The 21,152-nt window shown below is 45.1% G+C and overlaps 3 protein-coding genes across 3 annotated transcripts; 2 read left to right on the forward strand and 1 right to left on the reverse strand.

The window, feature by feature from the left end:
- The first annotated feature begins 1,288 nt into the window (after positions 1-1,288).
- Positions 1,289-10,399, forward strand: Lrr1 (leucine rich repeat protein 1). The gene is made up of 4 exons (XM_051153991.1): positions 1,289-1,495; positions 2,743-2,841; positions 3,870-4,591; positions 9,767-10,399. Exons 1-4 carry the CDS (start codon positions 1,289-1,291, stop codon positions 10,008-10,010), a joined length of 1,272 nt encoding a protein of 423 aa, XP_051009948.1. The 3' UTR covers positions 10,011-10,399.
- A 3,297-nt stretch (positions 10,400-13,696) lies between these two features.
- Rpl36al (ribosomal protein L36a like) lies at positions 13,697-14,180 on the reverse strand. Its single transcript, XM_051146937.1, has one exon. The coding sequence runs from the start codon at positions 14,120-14,122 to the stop codon at positions 13,802-13,804; it is 321 nt and encodes a 106-aa protein (XP_051002894.1). The 5' UTR covers positions 14,123-14,180; the 3' UTR covers positions 13,697-13,801.
- A 1,091-nt stretch (positions 14,181-15,271) lies between these two features.
- Positions 15,272-17,862, forward strand: Mgat2 (alpha-1,6-mannosyl-glycoprotein 2-beta-N-acetylglucosaminyltransferase). The gene has a single exon (XM_051146915.1). It carries the CDS (start codon positions 15,752-15,754, stop codon positions 17,078-17,080), a length of 1,329 nt encoding a protein of 442 aa, XP_051002872.1. The 5' UTR covers positions 15,272-15,751; the 3' UTR covers positions 17,081-17,862.
- Positions 17,863-21,152: the final 3,290 nt, after the last annotated feature.

A 21,152-nucleotide genomic window follows, 5' to 3' on the forward strand; every position in this document is an offset into this window, starting at 1 on the left:
CCAGCACCAATTGATACATCTAGAACACAACACCTACACCTTAGGCTCAGGGAACATCCCGGAAGGGGGGGGGGCGGGGGAGACAGAAAAATTGTAAAAACGGGAAGACCAGGAAGTCAGCTTCTAGATTGTGTTTTCTACAAATGACAAGGGCTCTCCACCCGTGAAATCTCAACAACATGGCTACCTAAATAAGACCTAACCAAGAACATGCTACCATACAGAGGGGGCCATCCTACAACTCTAGATGATGAGCTACAGGCAATTAAAGACTTCCAAGAAAAAGAGAATTATTCCATCCTAAGGAGAAGCCCCTAAAAGGTTATCCAACATAATTGGTCAGATCTGAAAATATACACATAAAAACTGAGCATACACCTTTAGTCTCTGCATGTGGGAGGCAAAAGCAGGTGGAGAACAGCCTGGTCTACACAGCAAGCTCCAAGCTACATAGTCAGATCGTGCACCACTTCACCTCGAGAGCAAGCACCTCTCTAGCCCAGGCTCAGGAAATAAAAGAATGTAAGGTGAGTGCCGGGCGTGGTGGCGCACGCCTTTAATTCCAGCACTCGGGAGGCAGAGGCAGGAGGATCGCTGTGAGTTCGAGGCCAGCCTGGTCTACAAAGTGAGTCCAGGATGGCCAAGGCTACACAGAGAAACCCTGTCTCGAAAAGCCAAAGAAAAAAAAAAAGAAGGTGAGGTGAACGTGGGTCTCGACTCTCTTGCTAAGGCTTAGTAGCAGAAAAAGGGCTGCAAAGTGAAGTTTACTCAACAACAGTCGCCTCGCCAGGTACCGTCACCTAAAGCTCTGCTCTGACTTGGTAGATGCTGCCTGACGAGAGCACGTCCTCGCTGGCGTGTATCCCAAATGACTGTCCCTATAAACAGGGCGACTGCTGCCTTCCCTCAGGTACCCCCTAGCCCAGGGTGTGCTGGCCTCTCGCAAGGGGCACGGGAACAGCGGGACCTGCATCGCTTACCGGCACCAACCGTGCCCCCTGCCAAGGAAGACATGGCGCCCTCGGCGGCTGCCTGTCCGAAGACAGAAGGAAGGCCCTCCGTGCGCACGGACCATAAAGAAGTTCAATCAAAAAAACGTAAAACAGTGCTAAGAAATGGGTACTCTACACATTCTACGGGGTCTTTGGGGGTGGAACTCCGAGAAGCCACAAAGCCGGCAGATGCAGGCGGGCCACGGACAGCCCTGACGTGAGGACCCCGGAGGCCCCGCCCGGCGAGAGGCGCCAAGTTTCAAAGCCCGGCGGCCGAGTGGCCGGTTAGCGGCGCGATGAGGCTGCATTGTGAGGTGGAGGTCCGTAGCTGCCACTTACCCGCCTTGGGCCTCAAGGCCCGAGGCAAGGGCGTGCGAGCGGTGGTGGGCCTGTGCCAGCCGCCGCGCAGGAGTGAGCTGCAGCCTGGGGGAAGTGCAGAGTCCGGCGGCGGGGCCTGCCTGCTTGTTTCCACCATGAAGGACAGGCAGGGAACCCGCTACGAGGTGAGGGACCGGGCGCCTTGAGCCTCTCTCTACCCGCTCCTTACTTCAGTTGCCGGTTTCTGCTGCTGTGACTTGTAGACAGCAGCCCTGGCCGTGTTCAAGCCTCTGAAACTGCAGCAAAGCAGCTGACTTGAGGGGGACATAGCGATTCCTCCTGCGTCTGTCCCAAATGCTGGGATTAAAGGCTTGTGCCGCTACCGTGCTGCGGGCGGGCTCGGCGGAGAGCCACTTGTCTCTACCTCCTGAGCGCTGGGATTAAAGGCGCACGTCACCACACCTAGTTTTCCAGGGGAAAAAAAAAACATTTAATACAGATTTAATTGTTTCTTAATTTAAATCCTTAAGTGAATTTCATGGTTCTTGAGTCTTTAACTCTTCGCTCTTCCCCCCCCCCATACTCAGCCCCGCCCCCCCCCAAAACCCCAACATCTTAGCCATTCTGAATTTCTGAGTCCTGGGTGTCTCACAGTTACCAAGCTCTCCCTTCCTGCCTCTGCGTATGTTCCGTTCACCTTAGGTGCTATGTCCTTCTATCCCTCCTGACCACTTACCCAACATGTCCCTAGTCCTTTAATTCTCTCACCTTTAAAATCACATTTCTACTAAACAGGATAAAGTTTCCTTGCCTAGGTTATAGCAACCTACTATCTTTTTCTTGTGCATATTTAATAACTAACCATGTTCTTCAGACTGTCAACGCTACCTCTTGTCACCATACCATTCTTGTTCAACACTGCTCCGCGTTCTTATTGTGGTGCCTGGTACCTAATAGCCTCTTAGTAAAGAGGTGTCAAAGTCTAAAGCAAAAAAATCAGTTATGAAGAGTTTTGAGCACCAATCACCGGTCTAGTTCAGAGGTTACCATAGCAGCAAGACATGCTTTCTGCCCTCTAGCTGAAGGCATGTTCACCTAGGCTAAGTAAGGGACTGAGGCTATGACCGTGGCTACTACTGGCACGCCTACTATCGCCATGTGACTGGGTTAGAAAGGGGAAACATTCCCTAAAAAGGAAGGAAAGACACTGAGCAGGCAGAGCAGTAATGCCCAGTGTCAGTTGGTGGAAAGCTGTAACTATTCATCTGTTTGTTTGTTTGTTTGTTTTTAAGGTAACCAAACAAAAACTCCATAAAACACTTAGACATGGGACTAAAAGCTAAACCAGAACCCAGTTGCAGTGAGTGTTATTAAATAGTAATGCCTTGTTTTGTCGCCTCCCCCCACCTCCACCCCTTTGATTTTTAATCAGCTAAGAGAGAACATTGAACAGCTCTTCACCAAATTTGTGGACGAGGGGAAAGCCACTGTCCGGTTAAAGCAGCCTTCTGTGGACATCTGTCTGAGTAAGGTATGATACTGGAAATAGTAACAGAAAAAACTAGACCATCCAGGTGTAGCACTAAATGCTTGTAATCCCAGCACTCAGAAAGCTGAGGCAGGAGGATTTCTATAAGCCCAAAGCTAGTGTAATCTACGTGTCATGTTCTTGGGCGTCCAGAGATATACAGGGAGGCCACATCCAAACTGATTGTTTGGCTGTTAAGGCGTCTTGATAGCCCACATAGCAATTAGGTGTCTTTTTGGTGTGTCTCAGATAAGGGTGTGAGCCCAGGCTGAGCTAAAACTGCCTCAACTTCTCTACTGCTGGGAATACAGGCCTGGCCCACCACATACAGCTTTCCAATATCTGTTATTATTGCTGTTATTATTCATACGTTTAAAAAGTATTTTTATGTGTGTCTTAGTCACTGTTCTGTTTGCTGTTAAGAGACACCATGACCAAGGCAGCGCTTATAAAAGAACGTTTCATTGGGGGCTTGCTTACAGTTTCAGGGGCTTAGTCCATTATCATAGTGGCAAGGAAAATGGAGGTATGAGCATATGTATGGCAACAGTATCTGAGACCCTTGCATCCTTATCTCTGATCTATAGGCAGAGAGAGAAAGAGACCATTGTAAACGTCCTCATATGGATGCTGTGAACTGAACCTGGGTCGTCAGCCAGAGTAACAAGCACTTTTAAGAGTCGAGCCATCTCACCAGCCCCGTGCTTTTTATTTACTGACTCTGTGTGTATGCATGTCTATACATGGGAGGAGGTCTGAGGTGCTAGGGCTGTTTCTCCACTTCCACTATGTGGGTTTTAGAGATTGAACTCAGGCTGTCATGCTTAACAACAAGCACCTTTACCCACTGCCCCTCAAATCGTTCAGAGTTAGAATTTAGACCAAGTACTAAGATTTTTTTATAGTCCAGTTCAAAAGAAATGATTACATAGCTGGTGTATACAGCTGTAGGAATTTTAAAGGAAGAGCTAGCAAGCATAAAGTGTTTAAAGTGGGATTTATAATTGCGCAACTTGTTTTTATTTATTCAGGCCAATCCTGGCAGCTTAAAGACTTTCCTTTCAGCTTTGAGACTGGCTCATAGAGGCTGTGACATCGACACACAACTTTCAACACTCAAACCAGTGAAGACTTCAGAATTTGAAAAATTTAGAACCAAAATGGTTATCACATCCAAAAAGGATTATCCTCTGAGCAAGAGCTTTCCGTACTCTCTGGAGCATCTTCAGGCTTCTTACTGTAGGCTTGCCCGAGTTGATATGCGTATGCTCTGCTTAAGAAACCTTAAGAAGTTAGACCTGAGTCACAATTGTATAAAAAAGCTTCCAGCTACAATTGGAGACCTCACCCACCTTCAAGAGCTTAACCTCAATGACAATCACTTGGAGTCGTTCAGTGTGCCCTTGTGTCATTCCACACTCCGGAAGTCACTTCAGAGTTTGGATCTCAGCAAGAACAAAATCAAGGCCCTCCCTGTGCAGTTTTGCCAGCTCCAGGAACTTACAAATTTAAACCTTAATGATAATGAGTTGATTCATTTTCCTTTCAAGATAGGACGGCTAACAAACCTTCGTTTTCTGTCAGCAGCTCGGAACAAGCTTAGAAATCTACCTTGTGAATTTAAAATGTTATCCCTGGAGTACTTGGATCTTTTTGGAAATACTTTTGAAAAACCAGAAATCCTTCCAATTATAAAGCTTCAAGTACCATTAACTTTACTAGAATCTTCTGCACAAACCGTACTATCTAAAAGGTAAGACTTTCAGTCATAAAATATGGTACTTCGGTAGCAGCATCCAAATATTCTGATGAAACTCAGATTAATAGTCTTTTTGGGCTTTTTAACTTAGTTGCTTGGTGGAACTAGGGAGTAGTGGGGGGATTTACAATACTACAGATTCAGAAGTCAGAGGACAACATCTGGGATTAGTTCCTTCCACCATGTTGGTTCCAGGGCTGAACTCAGGTCACCAGACTTGGCCACAAGCACTGTTACTCGCTGAGCCATCTCACCTGACCCAACATTTAAGTCTTAACAGCTCCTGACTTTGTGCACAGCCTGGCCTTTGGTACAGTGGCCTTCACGCTCCTCCCCTCTGCTTGGAATCTCACAGCTCATTCCATTGCTTCATCTGGTTCTCTGTCCTCCTGTCTTTCCAGAGATCTACCTGCCCACTGTACCTTATATGGCTTACTTATTTTTTTGTTATTGTTACAGTGCTTTTTACTTATCATCTTTTTTTTAATGTATACAGTGCTGCCTGCATGTGCATCTGCAGGCCAGAAGAATGCATCAGATCACACTATAGATGGTTCTGAGCCACCATGTGGTTTCTGGGAATTGAACTCAGGACCTCCGGAAGATCAGTTAGTGCCTTTAACCTCTGAGCCATCTCTCCAGCCCTTTTTTTTTTTTTTAATATAATGACTTGCTTGTTTGTTTGGTTTTGGTTTTCCAAGATAGGGTTTCTCTGTGTAGCCTTGGCTGTCCTGAACTCACTTTGTAGACCAGGCTGGCCTCAAACTCACAGAGATCCACCTGTGTTTGCCTCCCTGAGTACTAGGATTACATCTCTGACTTAATTATTTCTATTTTATATGTATTGTTTTTTGTTGTTGTTGTGGGGTTTTGTTTTTTGTTTTTGTTTTTCGAGACAGGATCTCTCTGTGTAGCCTTGGCTGTCCTGGAGTCCTGGACTCACTTTGTAGACCAGGCTGGCCTCAAACTCACAGTGATCTGCCTGCCTCTGCCTCCCTAGTGCTGGGACTAAAGGCGTGCGCCACCACGCCTGGCTTATATTGGTATTTTGATTGCATGTATGTCTGTGTGAGGGTGTCAAATCTCCTAGAGCTGGAGTTACAGACAGTTGTGAATTGCCATGTGGTACTGGGAATTCAACCTAGTCCAGGTAAGAGCCGTCTCTTCAGCCCTTGTGTTTTTGTCTTTGTTTTTTTTTTACTATTTCCTACTTATGTCTTAAATGTTTTATCTTTGGGCTGGGGAGATGGCTCAGTGGTGAGGAGCACTGATTGGTTTTTCAGAGAAACTCACACAATCACCTGTAATTCTAGTTCCAGAAAATCTGGTCCCCTGTACACATGTATGTGCACTCGTGCCTCCACACACACACATACATTGCACATTATGAAGTAAGACATTCAGACAAAACATTCACACATGTAACAAAAATAAATAAATGTTGTTTTAAATATGCTATCCTGGGGGCTGGAGAGATGGCTCAGTGGTTAAGAGCACCACCTGCCCTTCCAAAGGTCCTGAGTTCAATTCCCAGCAACCACATGGTGGGTCACAACCATCTATAATGCAATCTGATGCCCTCTTCTGGCCTACAAGCAGACAACACTGTATACATAATAAATAAATCTTTAAAAAAAAAAATACTATCCTGTGTTCCTGGTCTATATCAGACATTAATGGTTAGATGACTGTATAGCACCATTTCTCAAAATATGGTACCCTGAGAAGCTGAAACAGCATCAGGTAAACCAGGTAGGAACCTGTTAAGAGTTGCAGGTTTGGATGGGATAACAATTGAGACGTAATATGAATAAATTAATAAAATATATTTAAAAAAAAAAAAAAGAGCTGCGGGTTCTTGGTGTATACCCAAAACGTACTGAATCAGAAATTTTAAGAATGGGGACCAGAGCCAGACGTGGTGGTGCACGGCTATAATCCCAGCACTCGGGAGGCAGAGGGAGGTGGATCGCTGTGAGTTTGAGGCCAGCCTGGTCTACAAAGCGAGTCCAGGACAGCCAAGGCTACACAGAGAAACCCTGTCTTAAAAAAAAAAAAAAAAAAAAAAGAATGCGGACCAGGCTGGGTGATGGTGGCTCACAGCTTTAATCTCAGCACCTTGTAGGCAGAGGCAGGCAGATCACAAGAATTCAAGGCTAGCCTTGTCTATAAATGTAGTTCCAGGAGAGCCAGAGCTACACAGAGAAACACTGTCTCGTAGGGAAAAACAAAAAAAAAAGACTGGGACCAGTTGTTGGCTTTAATAAGATCTTCAGGCAATTCTGATACACCCAAAAGTCCGAGGATTCCAATCTGGCACAATGCTGAAGTGTGGTTGTCAAGCCACGCTTGAATTGGACTACTGGCTTCATCCATTTGTATGATTTTAGCATGTTAGTTAACCTCTTAATCTCATCAGATATTGGAATAATATTTTATGGAATTTTGAGACTAAATGAGCTAATATTATACCAACATATCTTGCACATGAAGGACTTGGTAGCTGAGGGTGCTCTGGCTCTTAGCTCTGAACTGCTGTGCTTTCACGGGAATGAAGTCCATTGACTTGGGTTTCGTTTTGTTGTTTGTTTCTTTCATCTATATGTGGAAGCTAGTTAGTGAACTAGCCTAGTTAGCATCAACTTGATAATCTAGAAACGCCTGAAAAAAAAAAGTGTCAGTTGAGTAATTGTCTTCATCAGGTTGGTTTGTGTACTATCTGTGAAGGATTGTCTTCATTAGTAGTTGACACTGGAGGGCCCAGCCCACTGTGGGTCACCTTGTCTCTGGGCAGGTGATCCTAGGCTATATAAGGAAGCTGGCTGAACATCGGTCTGAGAGAGCCAGCTCTGAGAGAGCCAGCGAGTGAGCCAACAAGCAGCATTTCTCCTAGGTTTCTGCTTCAAGCTCCTGCTTGGGTTCCTGCCTGACTTCCCTCACTGATTTGACTGTTACTTGGAAATATAACATGAAGTAAGACTTTTCTTCCCCTGAGTTGCTTTGTTGTTGGGTTTTTTTTTTGTTTTTTTTGTTTTTTTTTTTTTTTTTTTTTTGGTTTTTCGAGACAGGGTTTCTCTGTGTAGCCTTGGCCATCCTGGACTCACTTTGTAGACCAGGCTGGCTTTGAACTCACAGCGATCCGCCTGCCTCTGCCTCCCGAGTGCTGGGATTAAAGGCGTGCGCCACCACGCCCGGCTGTGTGGGGTTTTTTTTTTTTTCTTTTCTTTTCTTTTTTTTTTAAACAGAGTTTCTGTGTAGCATTGGCTGTCCTGGACTCAGTTTATAGACCAGGTTGGCTTCAAATTCATAGCTATCTGCCCGCCTCTGTCTCCCAAGTGCTGGGATTACAGGCCTACACCACTGTCCTGGCTTCCTGAGTTGGCTTTTTTAACAGGTTGTTACAGCAATAGAATGAAATTAGAACCGGACTATTGAGTGCCTACAACTACTAGAAAAAAGATATCATAAAGAAAATAGTGCATGGGCCGGGCAGTAGTAGCACATGCCTTTAATCCCAGCACTTGGGAGGCAGAGGCAGGCGGATCGCTGTGAGTTTGAGGCCAGCCTGGTCTACAAAGTGAGTCCAGGACAGCCAAGGCTACACAGAGAGACCCTGTCTCGAAAAACTAAAAAAAAAGTGTATGTACTTATGCTCGAATGAGTATGCCTCAAGCATCATTCCTTAGGGTCCATCCATATTATTTTTTTTAGAGATGGTCTCATTCTATGAAGAACTCACCAAGTAGATAGGCTGGGTGACCAGGGAGCCCAGGAGTCTGCCTGTTTCCACCTCCTCCGCCTCCCCTGCACCCAGGTTTTGTATATGGGTTCTGTGGGTTCTCAGAACCTCCTCCTTAGTCCACAAGGACTTTACCTGCTAAACTGTCTCCCCAGCACTTACCCCCAATCCTACTCCCTGAGGTGATTAACTCGGTGGTTTTGAGAGAAGTTGTACAGTGTAGTTCATGTTGGCCTCAAACTTGCAGCCCTCCCACTTTACTGCTGGGATTCATCTGTACACCACCACACCTAGCTTCTGCTTTCCTTTAAACCGGAGAATGAATCTTAGGCTGCAAGTACCCTTCTACCCAGTTAGGTTCTCTGCCCAATCAGGCTTTGAGTTTAGGATCTCCCTCCTCCAGCCTCCAGAACTGAGATTACAAGCCTGTGCACCAAATCTTGCTTTTTAAGACAGGGTCTCTGTCGCGAGCACTGAGTACTTCGCACTCAGGATCCCGAATGAACTCAATCTGAGACTGATCAGTGGTTTTGCAGTTGCTAAGTTTATTAACATAAACGGGTTCAAGAATATCAGTCACCACTACACAAAAACAACACCAAATCAGTCCAAAAACACAAATGGCCAAAATCATATAATAATACCATTCCATACTGTTCTATCTTACACTCAAGCATTCATAACTATCTTAATTCTAATAGGAGTAGCATCTAACATTCTTAATCAGGATTATACGACCTGATGGAGAGTCGTGTCAGCGACGACAGGTCCAGAGCTGCGACTTCTGGTTACAGCAGTAGGGTGCTAGGAGCTTGAGCCGTCATTCGTGTTTGGGTATTCGGGCAGAGTCTCGGTCTGTTCGGTGGATCTCGTTCCGGGCAGTCGGGATTTATGCGGCCATGGTGGAAGCGAGATACTGAATGGCTTTCGACTGCGGTTTATATACTTTTCACCGAGTTTGTTTACTCTTTATCACATCACACACTCAGGTCTGCTTATCTATTACTATACGCCACTCATGTTTACTAGCTCAGCTGGCTACAGCTGTCCTTATCACTTCATAACACACTTACGGTTTTCTACACTGAGCAGTTGACATTGCTCTTACATGCTCATTACAGTCTCATGCGTTCAGGTTGACCTCAGTGTTTTTGTTTGTTTGAGACTTCTCTCCCTGTGTAGCCCTGTCTGGCCTCAACCCCAATCTGCCTCAGCGTCCAGAGTGCTTCCAGGATTATACTTAGAAAAATCTAGGAGATTTTTTTGTTGTTATTTAGCTGTCTATTTCTCCTATTCTTAGCAGTTGACTCCTCTAACTCCCAAGTGCTGGAACTAAAATTGTGTGCCACCAAGCCCAGCTTCAATGTTCTAACTCTTGTCTAAATACATGAAATTAATCTAGTAACATTATATATATTTTTCCCCATTAGGATTCCATTTGGCCCTCATATCATTCCTTTCCATCTTTGCCAAGATTTGGATACTGCCAAAACCTGTGTCTGTGGAAGATTTTGTCTACAGTCATTCATTCAAGGAACTACTACAATTAATCTACACTCTATTGCCCACACTGTGGTCTTAGTAAATAATAACATGGATAGAATGGAAGCTCCTATTATCTCTTACTTTTGTTCTCTAACCTGTTATGTAAATTCCTCTGATATGTTAAAATAATTACTGGTATAACAAAGTTCTTTAGATGTAGATTAGCTGAATATTTATTTGTGCTTTAACAGTAACATAGTGGAGAAAGGGAAGCTTTGTGTATATTTGTATGGGAAGAAAATGTATATTATGTTAGCCCTTTCAACCATTTGACTCTGGGATTTTAATTAAAGCTGAATTTAACTTTGGCAGTGGATCAATGGCTCAGCAGTAAAGAGCATTAGCTTCTGTTCCCAGCACCCACATTACGCATCACAACTATTTGTACTCCAGATCCAGGGAATCCAGTGCACTCTCCTCATCACCAAGGACACCAGACATGTATGTGGGATAGATACATATGTTCAGTCAAAATACTAAATAAATCTTTAGTTTTATTGTGAAGTTAGCATATTCATGATTTCAGTGTCAGTTTCTGCCTCAAGTATACAGGACACATTGTAGTTAATTGTGTGTATGTGGGGGTGCGCGTTGGTACTAGGACTTTGTGCATGAGCTTTATTTATTTTTGCTTTTTCAAGACAGGGCGTGGTGGCGCACGCCTTTAATCCCAGCACTCGGGAGGCAGAGGCAGGCGGATCGCTGTGAGTTCGAGGCCAGCCTGGTCTACAAAGTGAGTCCAGGACAGCCAAGGTTACACAGAGAGACCCTGTCTCAAAAAACCAAAAAAAAAAAAAAAAAAAAGACAGGGTTTCTCTGTTGGCTGTTCTGGAGCTCGCTTGGTAGACCAAGCTGGCCTCAAACTCACAAAAATCTGCCTTGTACACCACCACACAAGGACTACATCTTATTTTTAACATATTTTAAACAGATATTTAATCCTAATCACACAGATCACAAGAATGTTCTTGGGCTCAGCAGGTAAAGGTGCTTGTTGCAAAACGTGACATCCACGTTCCATTGTCGGCACCCACATGATAGAACAGGTTCTTGTAAGTTGTACACAGGCATACAAAATTACTTTTAAAAAGTGTAATAAGAGAGTTGGGTGTGGTGGCACAAGCCTTTAATCTCAGTACTCTGGAGGCAGAGGCAGGCAGATTTCTGTGAGTTCAAGGCCAATTTGGTCTATAAATTCCAGACAGGTCACTGTTACACAGAGAAACCCTGCCTCAAAAAAAAACAAACAAACAAAATGTAGTAAAGGAAACAGAAGAGATAGCTCTTAGGTTAAGAGCTCTGGCTACTCTTTCAGAGGATGTGGGAAGAATTGTAAGCTTTGTCACAGGTGAAAATAGTCTTAGTGGGCTTTGCCCTTGGACACACCATGGATACTCCCTGAGATTAACCTTGAGATAGACTGGGTGGAGCCATCCTGGGCCTGGAATTCCGGAAGCGGACCTGGGGACTCTACCTGGACTACTGTGTTTCTAATCGACCCTCAATGGGAGAGGGAGACCACCCCTGGCACGTAACAGACAGGCAAGTGGAGGGGACTGAGGGAGGAGTAACAGGGTGAGACTGGGCTTGAGTGCACAAGAGGATCAGTGAACAGGCGGGACCAGCACGCAGGTCAGAGACACTAAGGGACCCGTCCCGTAAAACGGATACCAGAAGGTTCACTCTTTTTTCCCTTTAACCTCTTTTCCCTCTTGTATAAACTAGTTGGGTTGTATAATAAAGTTTAATTTTTAAAAGAACAGAGCCAACAAGAGGACCTCTAATTCCCACCATCCACATGGTGGCACATGTGGGTCAGTCCATCCTCAGGCATAACACAAACATGGTGCAGAGATAGACATCCAGTTAAACACCCATACTCATAAAAAACATTTTAATGTAGTAAGGGCTAGAAAGCTCCGTTGTTAGGAGCTAATACTCTTCTTCCCAAATGCAGGTTGCAGCACCCTTCTTGGGCAGCTCAAATTTTCTAAACTCTTTTTGGGTTTGTTTTCTTTTATTGGGGGTGGGGGTTTTCGAGACAGGGTTTCTCTGTGTAGCCTTGGCTCTCCTGGACTCACTTTGTAGACCAGGCTGGCCTTGAACTCAGTGATTATGATTAGCCTGCCTCATTACAGGTGTGCGCCACTGTGCCTAATTTGAAATCTTTAAAAATCCAATACTTCTCATGCAAAGCATTCCAAGCTAAGGATGCACAATCGGTTTGCATTATTACATATCATGTTTTTCAGACATACTATTCTATATATTCACCAAACACTAAGACAAGCTAGCTTTTATAAATATCAGGATGTCCTTTACATAATCTGTTGATTTCCCACCCCCCACCACTACCACCTTTGAAGAGAAGTGAAAAGCTTATTTTTACTGATTGCATTGCTTATCTAGGGGAGTAGGATTTGCCACTAAATGTTCTGGGAATATAGCTCAATGGCTCAATTGGTAGTACTTTTTTTTCCCCCCAAGGACAGGGTTTCTCTGTGTAACCTTCGCTGTCCTGGACTCCCTTTGTAGACCAAGCTGGCCTTGAACTCAGTGATTCATCTGCCTCTGCCTCCCAAGTGCTGGGATTTAAGGCATGTGCTGGTAGCCCTTTCTTAGCATGCCTAAATCTCTTGAGTTCTTTCCCTCGCCCCAAACTATAAAATGGGTGTGGTGATACACATTTAATTCTGGCACTTGGAGGCAGAAAGGAGTTAAAGGCTAGCCTGGTCCACACCATGAGTTTGGAGGAGTGATGGGTACTGGAGGCAGCCCTCCATAGCGTTAGCATGTCACTGTTCGGCTTGGAAAGAAAAGCCTCTAGATTTCTTTCCATTTAACACATCTTCCTAATTTTCCATTTGAAGCTTTTTTCTAAAGAGTCAAACATTCATATTATATTGGGCATTATACCACTTTTATTAGAATTTTAAGGAGGATCTAAGGACCTGGCATAGTGGCACACACCTTAAAGGAAGCAGAGGGCAGTGGCCAGCCTGGTTTACATAGGGACAGCCAAAGCTAGAGCCCCCATTTCAAAAAAAAGGGGGGGGGGAATGAAGATATGTCAGAAGTAGAGCACTTGCCGGGTACACGCAAGGCCTAGGGTTCATTACTGGCACCACCACCAATGAAAAGGCTCACTTTGTTATCTTTCTACAGAGTTGATTCAAGATAAAACATTGAGCCACAGGGTATCTTGGCATGTATGTCTGCACCACATGCATGCCTAGTGTCAACAGAGGGTGTTGGAGCCCCTGTAACTCTAGTTATTGTGAGCCACCATGTAGATGCTGGGAATCTGTGTCTTACATAAAAGTAAGGCTCTTAGCTACTTAGCCATCTATCCAGTCTCAGTTGTATAATTCCTTGGTTAAATTTGAATTATTATAAGTTATAAAATTCAAGCAAAAAAATGGCATATTTTGAGTGAGTTATGCAACACTGTCTATGGTTAACCAAGGTTAAGTATGAAAATACTTAACGCAAACTATCTTGAACACTTACGTACTAGTCTACAAGCCATTCCAAGCGAAGAACGACATCTTTGCCACTGGGTTGGGAAACAAATTAGACATCCACTATAGATAGTTTCAATGGGTACAAGACATGCAGATATTCAGTAGTTATTGGATTATCTCTGTAACTTTACCACTAGCCTAGCATGCTTGAAGCCCTGGGTTCAATCCAGCTAAGCACCAAGAGATAGGGCATTGGTGAGAGTCTGCAATCCTAATACCCAGGAGGTGAAGATATAGACCCAGACTCAAGGTACATTTGAAAACAGAAAATACCCTAAATATACAATTCTATTTAGAATCAGAACAGCCCAAGACTTAGCAACACTAACAATAACTTTATTTTTTAACTGGTGATGTTTCTGCGGCTTCAGTATTCTCCTCCCAGAGGACTCAGTTCTAGAACTGGATCACTTGGCCCTTTCTCTTCTTGTCGCCTCCCAGTTCAAAATGCTTGCATCTCTTAATGGCCAGCATTCTCTTGGATCTGCAGTTGGGCTCAACACACTCAAGCCTGAGCACGATCTTCTTCGTGGTTTTGGCCTTCTTTCTGAAAATTGGCTTTGTCTGCCCTCCGTAGCCGCTCTGCTTGCGATCGTAGCGCCGCTTCCCTTGGGCGTACAGGGAATCCTTGCCCTTCTTATACTGGGTCACTTTGTGAGGCTGGTGCTTGCCGCATTTCTTACAGAAAGTTCTTCGGGTTTTAGGTACGTTGACCATCTTTGCACTAGAAGTGCCTGTGCAATCGATGAAAGCTGAAACGAAGTGTCAGACATTAAGGATCTTGAAATGTGAAAGTTTTAAACATCTGATTTGTAGAAATACATAAAAAGCAGCAATTATAAAAAATGTGTGACCCCACTAAGTACTCTTTTTCCACATAAATAAAAGGCCAGGTGTTGAGTAGGCTGGACATGCAGCTCAGTGGTTGAGCACTTGCCTCGTGTGTTTAAGCCACCCCGGGTTCAATCCTCACCACTGCAAGCCTATAGACAAACTGTAGCTTTTACAAAACCAGACATAAACAGTCACAAAGGAGTAAGTCCCGTGAGGCTGCGGCAGGGGATAGTTCGAGGCCAGCCTGAACTCCATAAAGAAACCGTCTCCAGCCGGCGGTGGTGGCGCACGCCCTTAATCCCAGCACTTGGGAGGCAGGGGCAGGCGGATCTCTGAGTTCGAGGCCAGCCTGGTCTACAGAACGAGTTCCAGGCCAGCCAAGGCTACACAGAGAACTGACTCGAAAAGCCATTAAAAAACAAAAAGATAAAGAACAACACAGTGGGGTACAGGAGAGACCAGCTTCTTTCAGATTACCCCACGCCAACTCCATTTTCTAACTCGTAACTTTGACAGGCGTAGAATGGCCTGCTGTGGTTTCTGCTACGACCGGCCTCGTTCTCTCCCGCGAGGCACACCAGGCCGGCTAGTCTCTACCCCTCTGAAGCCCCGTCACGCACCAGCGGCCCCGCAGGCTGACGTGTCCTTTGCAGGCCGCGTGCCTCGTGGCCCAGTTAACCGCCATGCTAGAGCCTCTACGGGGCGGCGGGCTGACCACCTCAGCCGCGCCGGGCAGCACCTGCCCCCCTTCCTAAGCCTCAGAGAGCTCGGTCGGTCCCGGCCTCCGGGCCACCGCGGTCCCCGAGGACCCAGTAACTGCTGGGCAACAGACTTACCGAGACTCGGCGTCCGCGTTCGCCACCGCCCAAGAGCCGAACAGGAAAGGGCCAAGCGGAGCGGAAGTCGGAACTAAGCCTGAGCGACGGAACTGCGAGCCAATAAGCAGCGTCCTCCTCCAGAGACCCGCCTCCGGACGCTTCTAAGGAGCACCAACCAGAGGCCGGCGGGGCGGGGCGGAGGGTGTGGGCCCGAGGGCCGGGACGCTCGCAGTCCAGTCGCGGCTTGTCAGAACGGTCGCCGCCGGAGCGGGGCGAGGCTGCGGCGCTCGGTGTCGGCCTTCGGCTGTGCGAGCAAGGATGAGCGCGCAGAGGACGCCGGGCCACGGGTGGCGCAGGTAACGGAGCCGAGGTGTGGCGGCCACGGCTGGGCTTCTTCCGGGACCCCCGGGTGCTGAATGGAGAGGACCGAGGCGACGCTGAGCCGCGGCTCATAGCGGCGGGGCGGCTGCCTGAGCTGCAAGTGCCGGAGAAGATGTGCGGAGCCCGGGCGGCGCGCGGCGGTTGAGAGCCTTCGGGCCCCAGGACGCCGGGGGCCCGGGATGAGTTAGCGAGGGCCGCCGCGGGGGCCACAGTTCCTAGGGCCGCAGGCCAAGGCGACGGCGCCGCCCGCCCGCCCCTTCCGTGCAAAGGCCGCCAGCTGCTTTCCGCGCCCGCGCTCCCGGCCCTGGAGACCATGAGGTTCCGCATCTACAAACGGAAGGTGCTAATCCTGACTCTCGTGGTGGCCGCCTGCGGCTTCGTCCTCTGGAGCAGTAATGGGCGACAAAGGAAGAACGACGCCCTCGCCCCGCCGGTGCTGGACGCGGAGCCCCCGCGGGGCGCGGGCCAGCTCGCCGTGTCCGTAGGCATCCGCAGGATTTCCAACGAGTCGGCGGCTCCCCAGGTCCCAGCGGTCCCGCGGCCGGAGGTGGACAACCAAACGCTGCGGTACCGATCCCTGGTGTACCAGCTGAACTTTGATCAGACGCTGAGGAACGTCGATAACGAGGGCACCTGGAGCCCCGGGGAGCTGGTGCTGGTGGTCCAGGTGCATAACCGGCCGGAATACCTCAGACTGCTGCTAGACTCCCTACGAAAAGTCCAGGGCATTGATGAAGTCCTAGTCATCTTTAGCCATGACTACTGGTCGGCAGAGATCAACCATCTGGTCTCTAAGGTGGATTTCTGTCCGGTTCTGCAAGTGTTCTTTCCCTTCAGCATTCAGCTGTACCCGAGTGAGTTTCCGGGTAGTGACCCCAGGGATTGCCCCAGAGACCTAAAGAAGAATGCAGCTCTGAAGTTGGGGTGCATCAACGCCGAATACCCTGATTCCTTCGGCCACTACAGAGAGGCCAAATTCTCACAAACCAAACATCATTGGTGGTGGAAGCTGCATTTTGTATGGGAGAGAGTCAAAGTTCTTAAAGATTACACTGGCCTTATACTTTTCCTGGAAGAGGACCACTACTTAGCCCCAGACTTTTACCATGTCTTCAAGAAGATGTGGAAATTGAAGCAGCAGGAGTGTCCTGGGTGTGATGTCCTTTCCCTAGGGACCTATACCACCATTCGGAGTTTCTATGGCATTGCCGACAAGGTAGAGGTGAAAACCTGGAAATCCACAGAGCACAACATGGGGTTAGCCTTGACCCGAGATGCCTATCAGAAGCTGATCGAGTGCACGGACACTTTCTGTACTTACGATGATTATAACTGGGACTGGACTCTTCAGTATTTGACTGTATCTTGTCTTCCTAAATTCTGGAAAGTCTTAGTTCCTCAGGCTCCTAGGATTTTTCATGCTGGAGACTGTGGTATGCATCACAAGAAAACATGTAGGCCATCCACCCAGAGTGCCCAAATTGAGTCATTATTAAATAACAACAAAGAGTACATGTTTCCAGAAACTCTGGTTATCAGTGAGAAGTTTTCTATGGTAGCCATTTCACCACCTAGGAAAAATGGAGGGTGGGGAGATATTAGGGACCATGAACTCTGTAAAAGTTATAGAAGACTGCAATGAAAAAAAGATCACAATTGCAAAAGTGACAGTCTTCTATTTTTTTATATTTGTCTCAATAGGATATACAATTGAATAAAGGTATAGGAACTGGTTTCTGCTTTAATACATAAATTTCTTGTAAAAGGTGTCCAAATATATAGTAATCCTTTTCAGTTATGTCTGATTAAAATTTCACACTGAAAATTTCATTTTGGGACTTGGGTTTTAAAATTCAGTCTGTATCTGCTTAAAAGTAATGATTAGATCATTATTGAAAAAAGGAAAGGAAAAATTTTTATTTACATCACATCTGTTAATCTTTGTATCTAAAACTTTGTATACTTTTCCACTTTCAGAACTTATTTTAAGTACAGCAAGATTTATTTAAAACTGTCACAACAGTAAAAAGTATTCCAATGAAATTAAAGTATTGCTGGAACAAACCCAGTTTCACTATTGACACAGTTATTAGAAAGGAATTGTTTGATTTAATAACTCAAATGTTACATTTGTTAAGCACCCTGTCAGAAGAGTCATTTTCAGTGTTAATGATTCCTGTGCTATTGTGTTAAGATTTGCCTGTGCTTTCAACCTTCATATTACATGACTTCTTTCGGAATGTATTTGATTAATAAGAAAGTTTAAGCACTGTTTTCACCTCAATATAGAAATACAGTGGTTTTGATTTTTTTTCTTTTTAGTGCTGCCAAAATAAAATACTCATTTTTACATAAAAGGTTCCCTAATCATTTTGCAGAATGTTCTATTTGTACCAATAAAGGCATTTTAGAAGTTTTGAGTATGAGCATTACATCTTAATCTTTACTAGCTATACATTGTATGAGTTTAAAATGAAACTTGCTCATGACAGTGCATTCTCTTGGGAAGAAATTGTTTGGCTTTCAAATTAGCCAGGCATAGATAATGAACAGTAAGAAAAGCTGCTGCATAAGGGAAATGCTGCCTAAATTGTTTTTGAAGGCCAGAAATGGTACAAAGTTCAGTCTTGCCAAGGTGCAGCAGGTCTGGTGCCAGCGGTGACTGAGATACTTTTAGAAGGACAGACACAGGAGTAGGAAGCAAGCTTTAGATTTACTGCATATTTTACATTACTTTTCCATACTATGATTGTTTTCAGCCAAAAGTTTACAGAGGACCCATTTCTGTGTAAAGATGTTTAAAGATCATTTGAACCAAAGTCTCAAGAATTATTTTCACCAACCTCATACTGGAAATGCATGTGCTTTGTCAAGGTGAAGCAGAGTTGTCCTGGTTTTATATTACCCACATCTCAATCTTTCACTGTCCTGGCTTTTTAGCTGTTTAGTCACATATCTTGTGTGCATGTGTATGCCCGTAGTGCATACTGAAGCTTGGACGGTGTTGTTTTCTACCCTGAGTCCCAGGGGCAGAGCTCCAGGTACTTGATAGCAGATACCTTTACCTACTAAGCTGTCTTAACTTTTTGGTTGTTTAAAGATTGGTTTGTATGCACAGCTCTGTTTGGCCTGTGTTTGTAACCCTCCCACTTCTGTCTTCAACTGGGATTACAGAGCCTCATGCATGCAAGCACAAGGGCTGCACCCCAAGCTCTGCTCCCAGGACATGGTGCTCTGGTACATAGTGCCACCACTGTATGAGGAGAGAGAGAAATCAGACTATCCAGGGCTTACACTCTCTATAGTATCCTGACCTATATATGCCAGTTCAGAGAATGAAAAGATGGTGGTCTGCAGGAGTGTTCAAAGGCTAGTGGTAATTAGTATCCTTGTCTGAAACAGAAATGGATCAGCTCGTGGCCTTGGGACTAGTGATGACATCCACAGAGATTTTTTTTTTTTTATATTTTCTTTCATGCTGTTCTAAAATATGTTGGGGGTGGGTAGGCCTGTTAGGATCTCCCCTTTACTGCATCTTAGGAATCATAAATTGATTTAAAAAAAAAATTGTAAAAGACAATTTTTCCTGTCAGAACAAATGACAGATTTATTTTTTTTAATTTCTGTTCTAAGTTAAATTTGGTTTTGTATATGGGTATTTTGTCTGCATGTATTATCTGTGTGCCGCCTGTGGAGGACGGCATCAGATCCTCTGGCACTGGAGTTACAAGTGGTTGTGAGCTGCCATGTAGGTGCTAGAAGTTGAACCAGTATCCTGTAGAAGAGCAACCGGCACTCTACCACTGAGCCATCTCTCCAGGCTCTGTAGAAATCCTAAATGTATTGTTAAAAATCAAACGATGTTTCAATACTTTAATAGCAACTTCCAAGAAACTACTTAAAAGTTGATTTTGAAAAAAAAAATTGGCTTAAATTTTTAAAAATTTTTTACCTTTAATCCCAGCACTTGGGAGGCAGAGGCTACAGGTCAGAGTTTGAGACCAGCCTGGTATACAGACTGAGTTCCAAGACAGCCATGGCTAAATAAAGAAACCCTGGCTGGAAAAACCAACAATCCCCTCTGAGCCCAAGAAAACAAACAAAAAAAAAACCTTGAATTTATCTGTATGTGTATGTGTGCTGATGTTTTGCTTACATGTGCACCTGCTGCCCACATAGGCTAGAAGAGAACACCATATCCCTGAGCCTGGAGTTAGGATGGTTGTGAGCTCTCGTGTGGGTAGTGGGAATCCTGTGCAAGAGCGAGTGCTCTAAATGCCTCAGCCATCTCTCCAGCCCCAGAGAGGATTATCTTTATTTTTTTCTTTTTGAGACAGGGTTTCTCTTTGTAGCCTTAGCTGTCCTGGACTTGGTTTGTAGACCAGACTGGCCTCGAATTCACAGTGATTTGCCTGCCTCTGCCAGGATTAAAGGCATATACCACCATGCTCAGCTTCCTTTTTTTCTTTTTTTAATTCCTTTTGAGACAGGGTCTCTGTAGCCCTCGCTGTCCTGGAACTCACTCTGAAGACCTGGCCTTGCACTCACAGACCCACCTGAAGCTGTAGAGTGTTAGGATTAAAGGCATGTACCACCATACCCAGCTTGAAGACATATTTTTAACATCTGTGTATGTGGTGCTTGTGTGCCACAGTAGGTGTAGGGGTCAGAGTAACTTGTAGAAAAGGTTCTCTCCTTCCATCGTGCAAGTACCAGGAATTGAACTCAGGTTGTTAGGCTTGCCAGCAGGTGCCTTCATCTGTTAAGCCATCTAAACATCTCAATTCATTTATGTGACAGACTTGTATATAATTGGTACAAAATAAATAGACCATTCTGTTAGAGTTCTTTCCCTTCTTAGAAACTTATTTTCAACATATATATCCCACTTAGATATGAACAAATTTTAGGATTATATTCCTCCCCCATGGTCATATTCCAGTTAATTCCATTCTTGAGAATTTATATGACAAATACAACTCAGTGAATTATTTTGAAACTTTAATAAAGTAATATAAAAACAGTTGAACACAAAAGCCAGTATGTAATTATAGTGCAATGGCATTATCTTCAAAGCCCAGCATGTTGGTGCATGCCCGTAGTCCCATTCAGAAACTGAGGCAGGAGGGCTCAGGTAGCACAGAACCAACTTATGTCTCATCAAACTAAGGGGCCAGTGGGATGGTTCCATGGGTAAAGACCCCACAAAGCCTGACGGCCTAGGTTTAATCCCTGAGACACATAATGTCTTCTGACCTCCATATACATGCTGTGGCCCATATGTCTGCCTGTCCCCTGACCCTAAATAAATACATAAAAAACACAACAAAAACCCCAACAATATTACTGTCCTTGAGAAAAATATTTCCATTAGAAAAATAAAAAAGTTTCTATAATTAAGAAAACTGTTAAAGAAAAATATCTCCAGGTTTTCTGTTTGTTTTTCTTTTTTTAAAGATTTATTATTATGTATACAGTGTTCTGTCTGCATGTATACCTGCAGGCCAGAAGAGGGCATCAGATCATATTATATGATGGTTGTGAGCCACCATGTAGGTGCTGGGAATTGAACTCAGGACCTTTGGAAGGACAGGCAGTGCTCTTAACCACTGAGCCATCTCTCCAGCCCTGTTTATTTGTTTCCTAAAGACACTGTCTCATGTAGCCCAGGCTGGCCCCTAATTCATTATGTAGCTGAGCCTGACCTGACCATA

This window comes from Acomys russatus, chromosome 1, assembly GCF_903995435.1.
Source record: "Acomys russatus chromosome 1, mAcoRus1.1, whole genome shotgun sequence".
Lineage (NCBI taxonomy): Eukaryota > Metazoa > Chordata > Mammalia > Rodentia > Muridae > Acomys > Acomys russatus.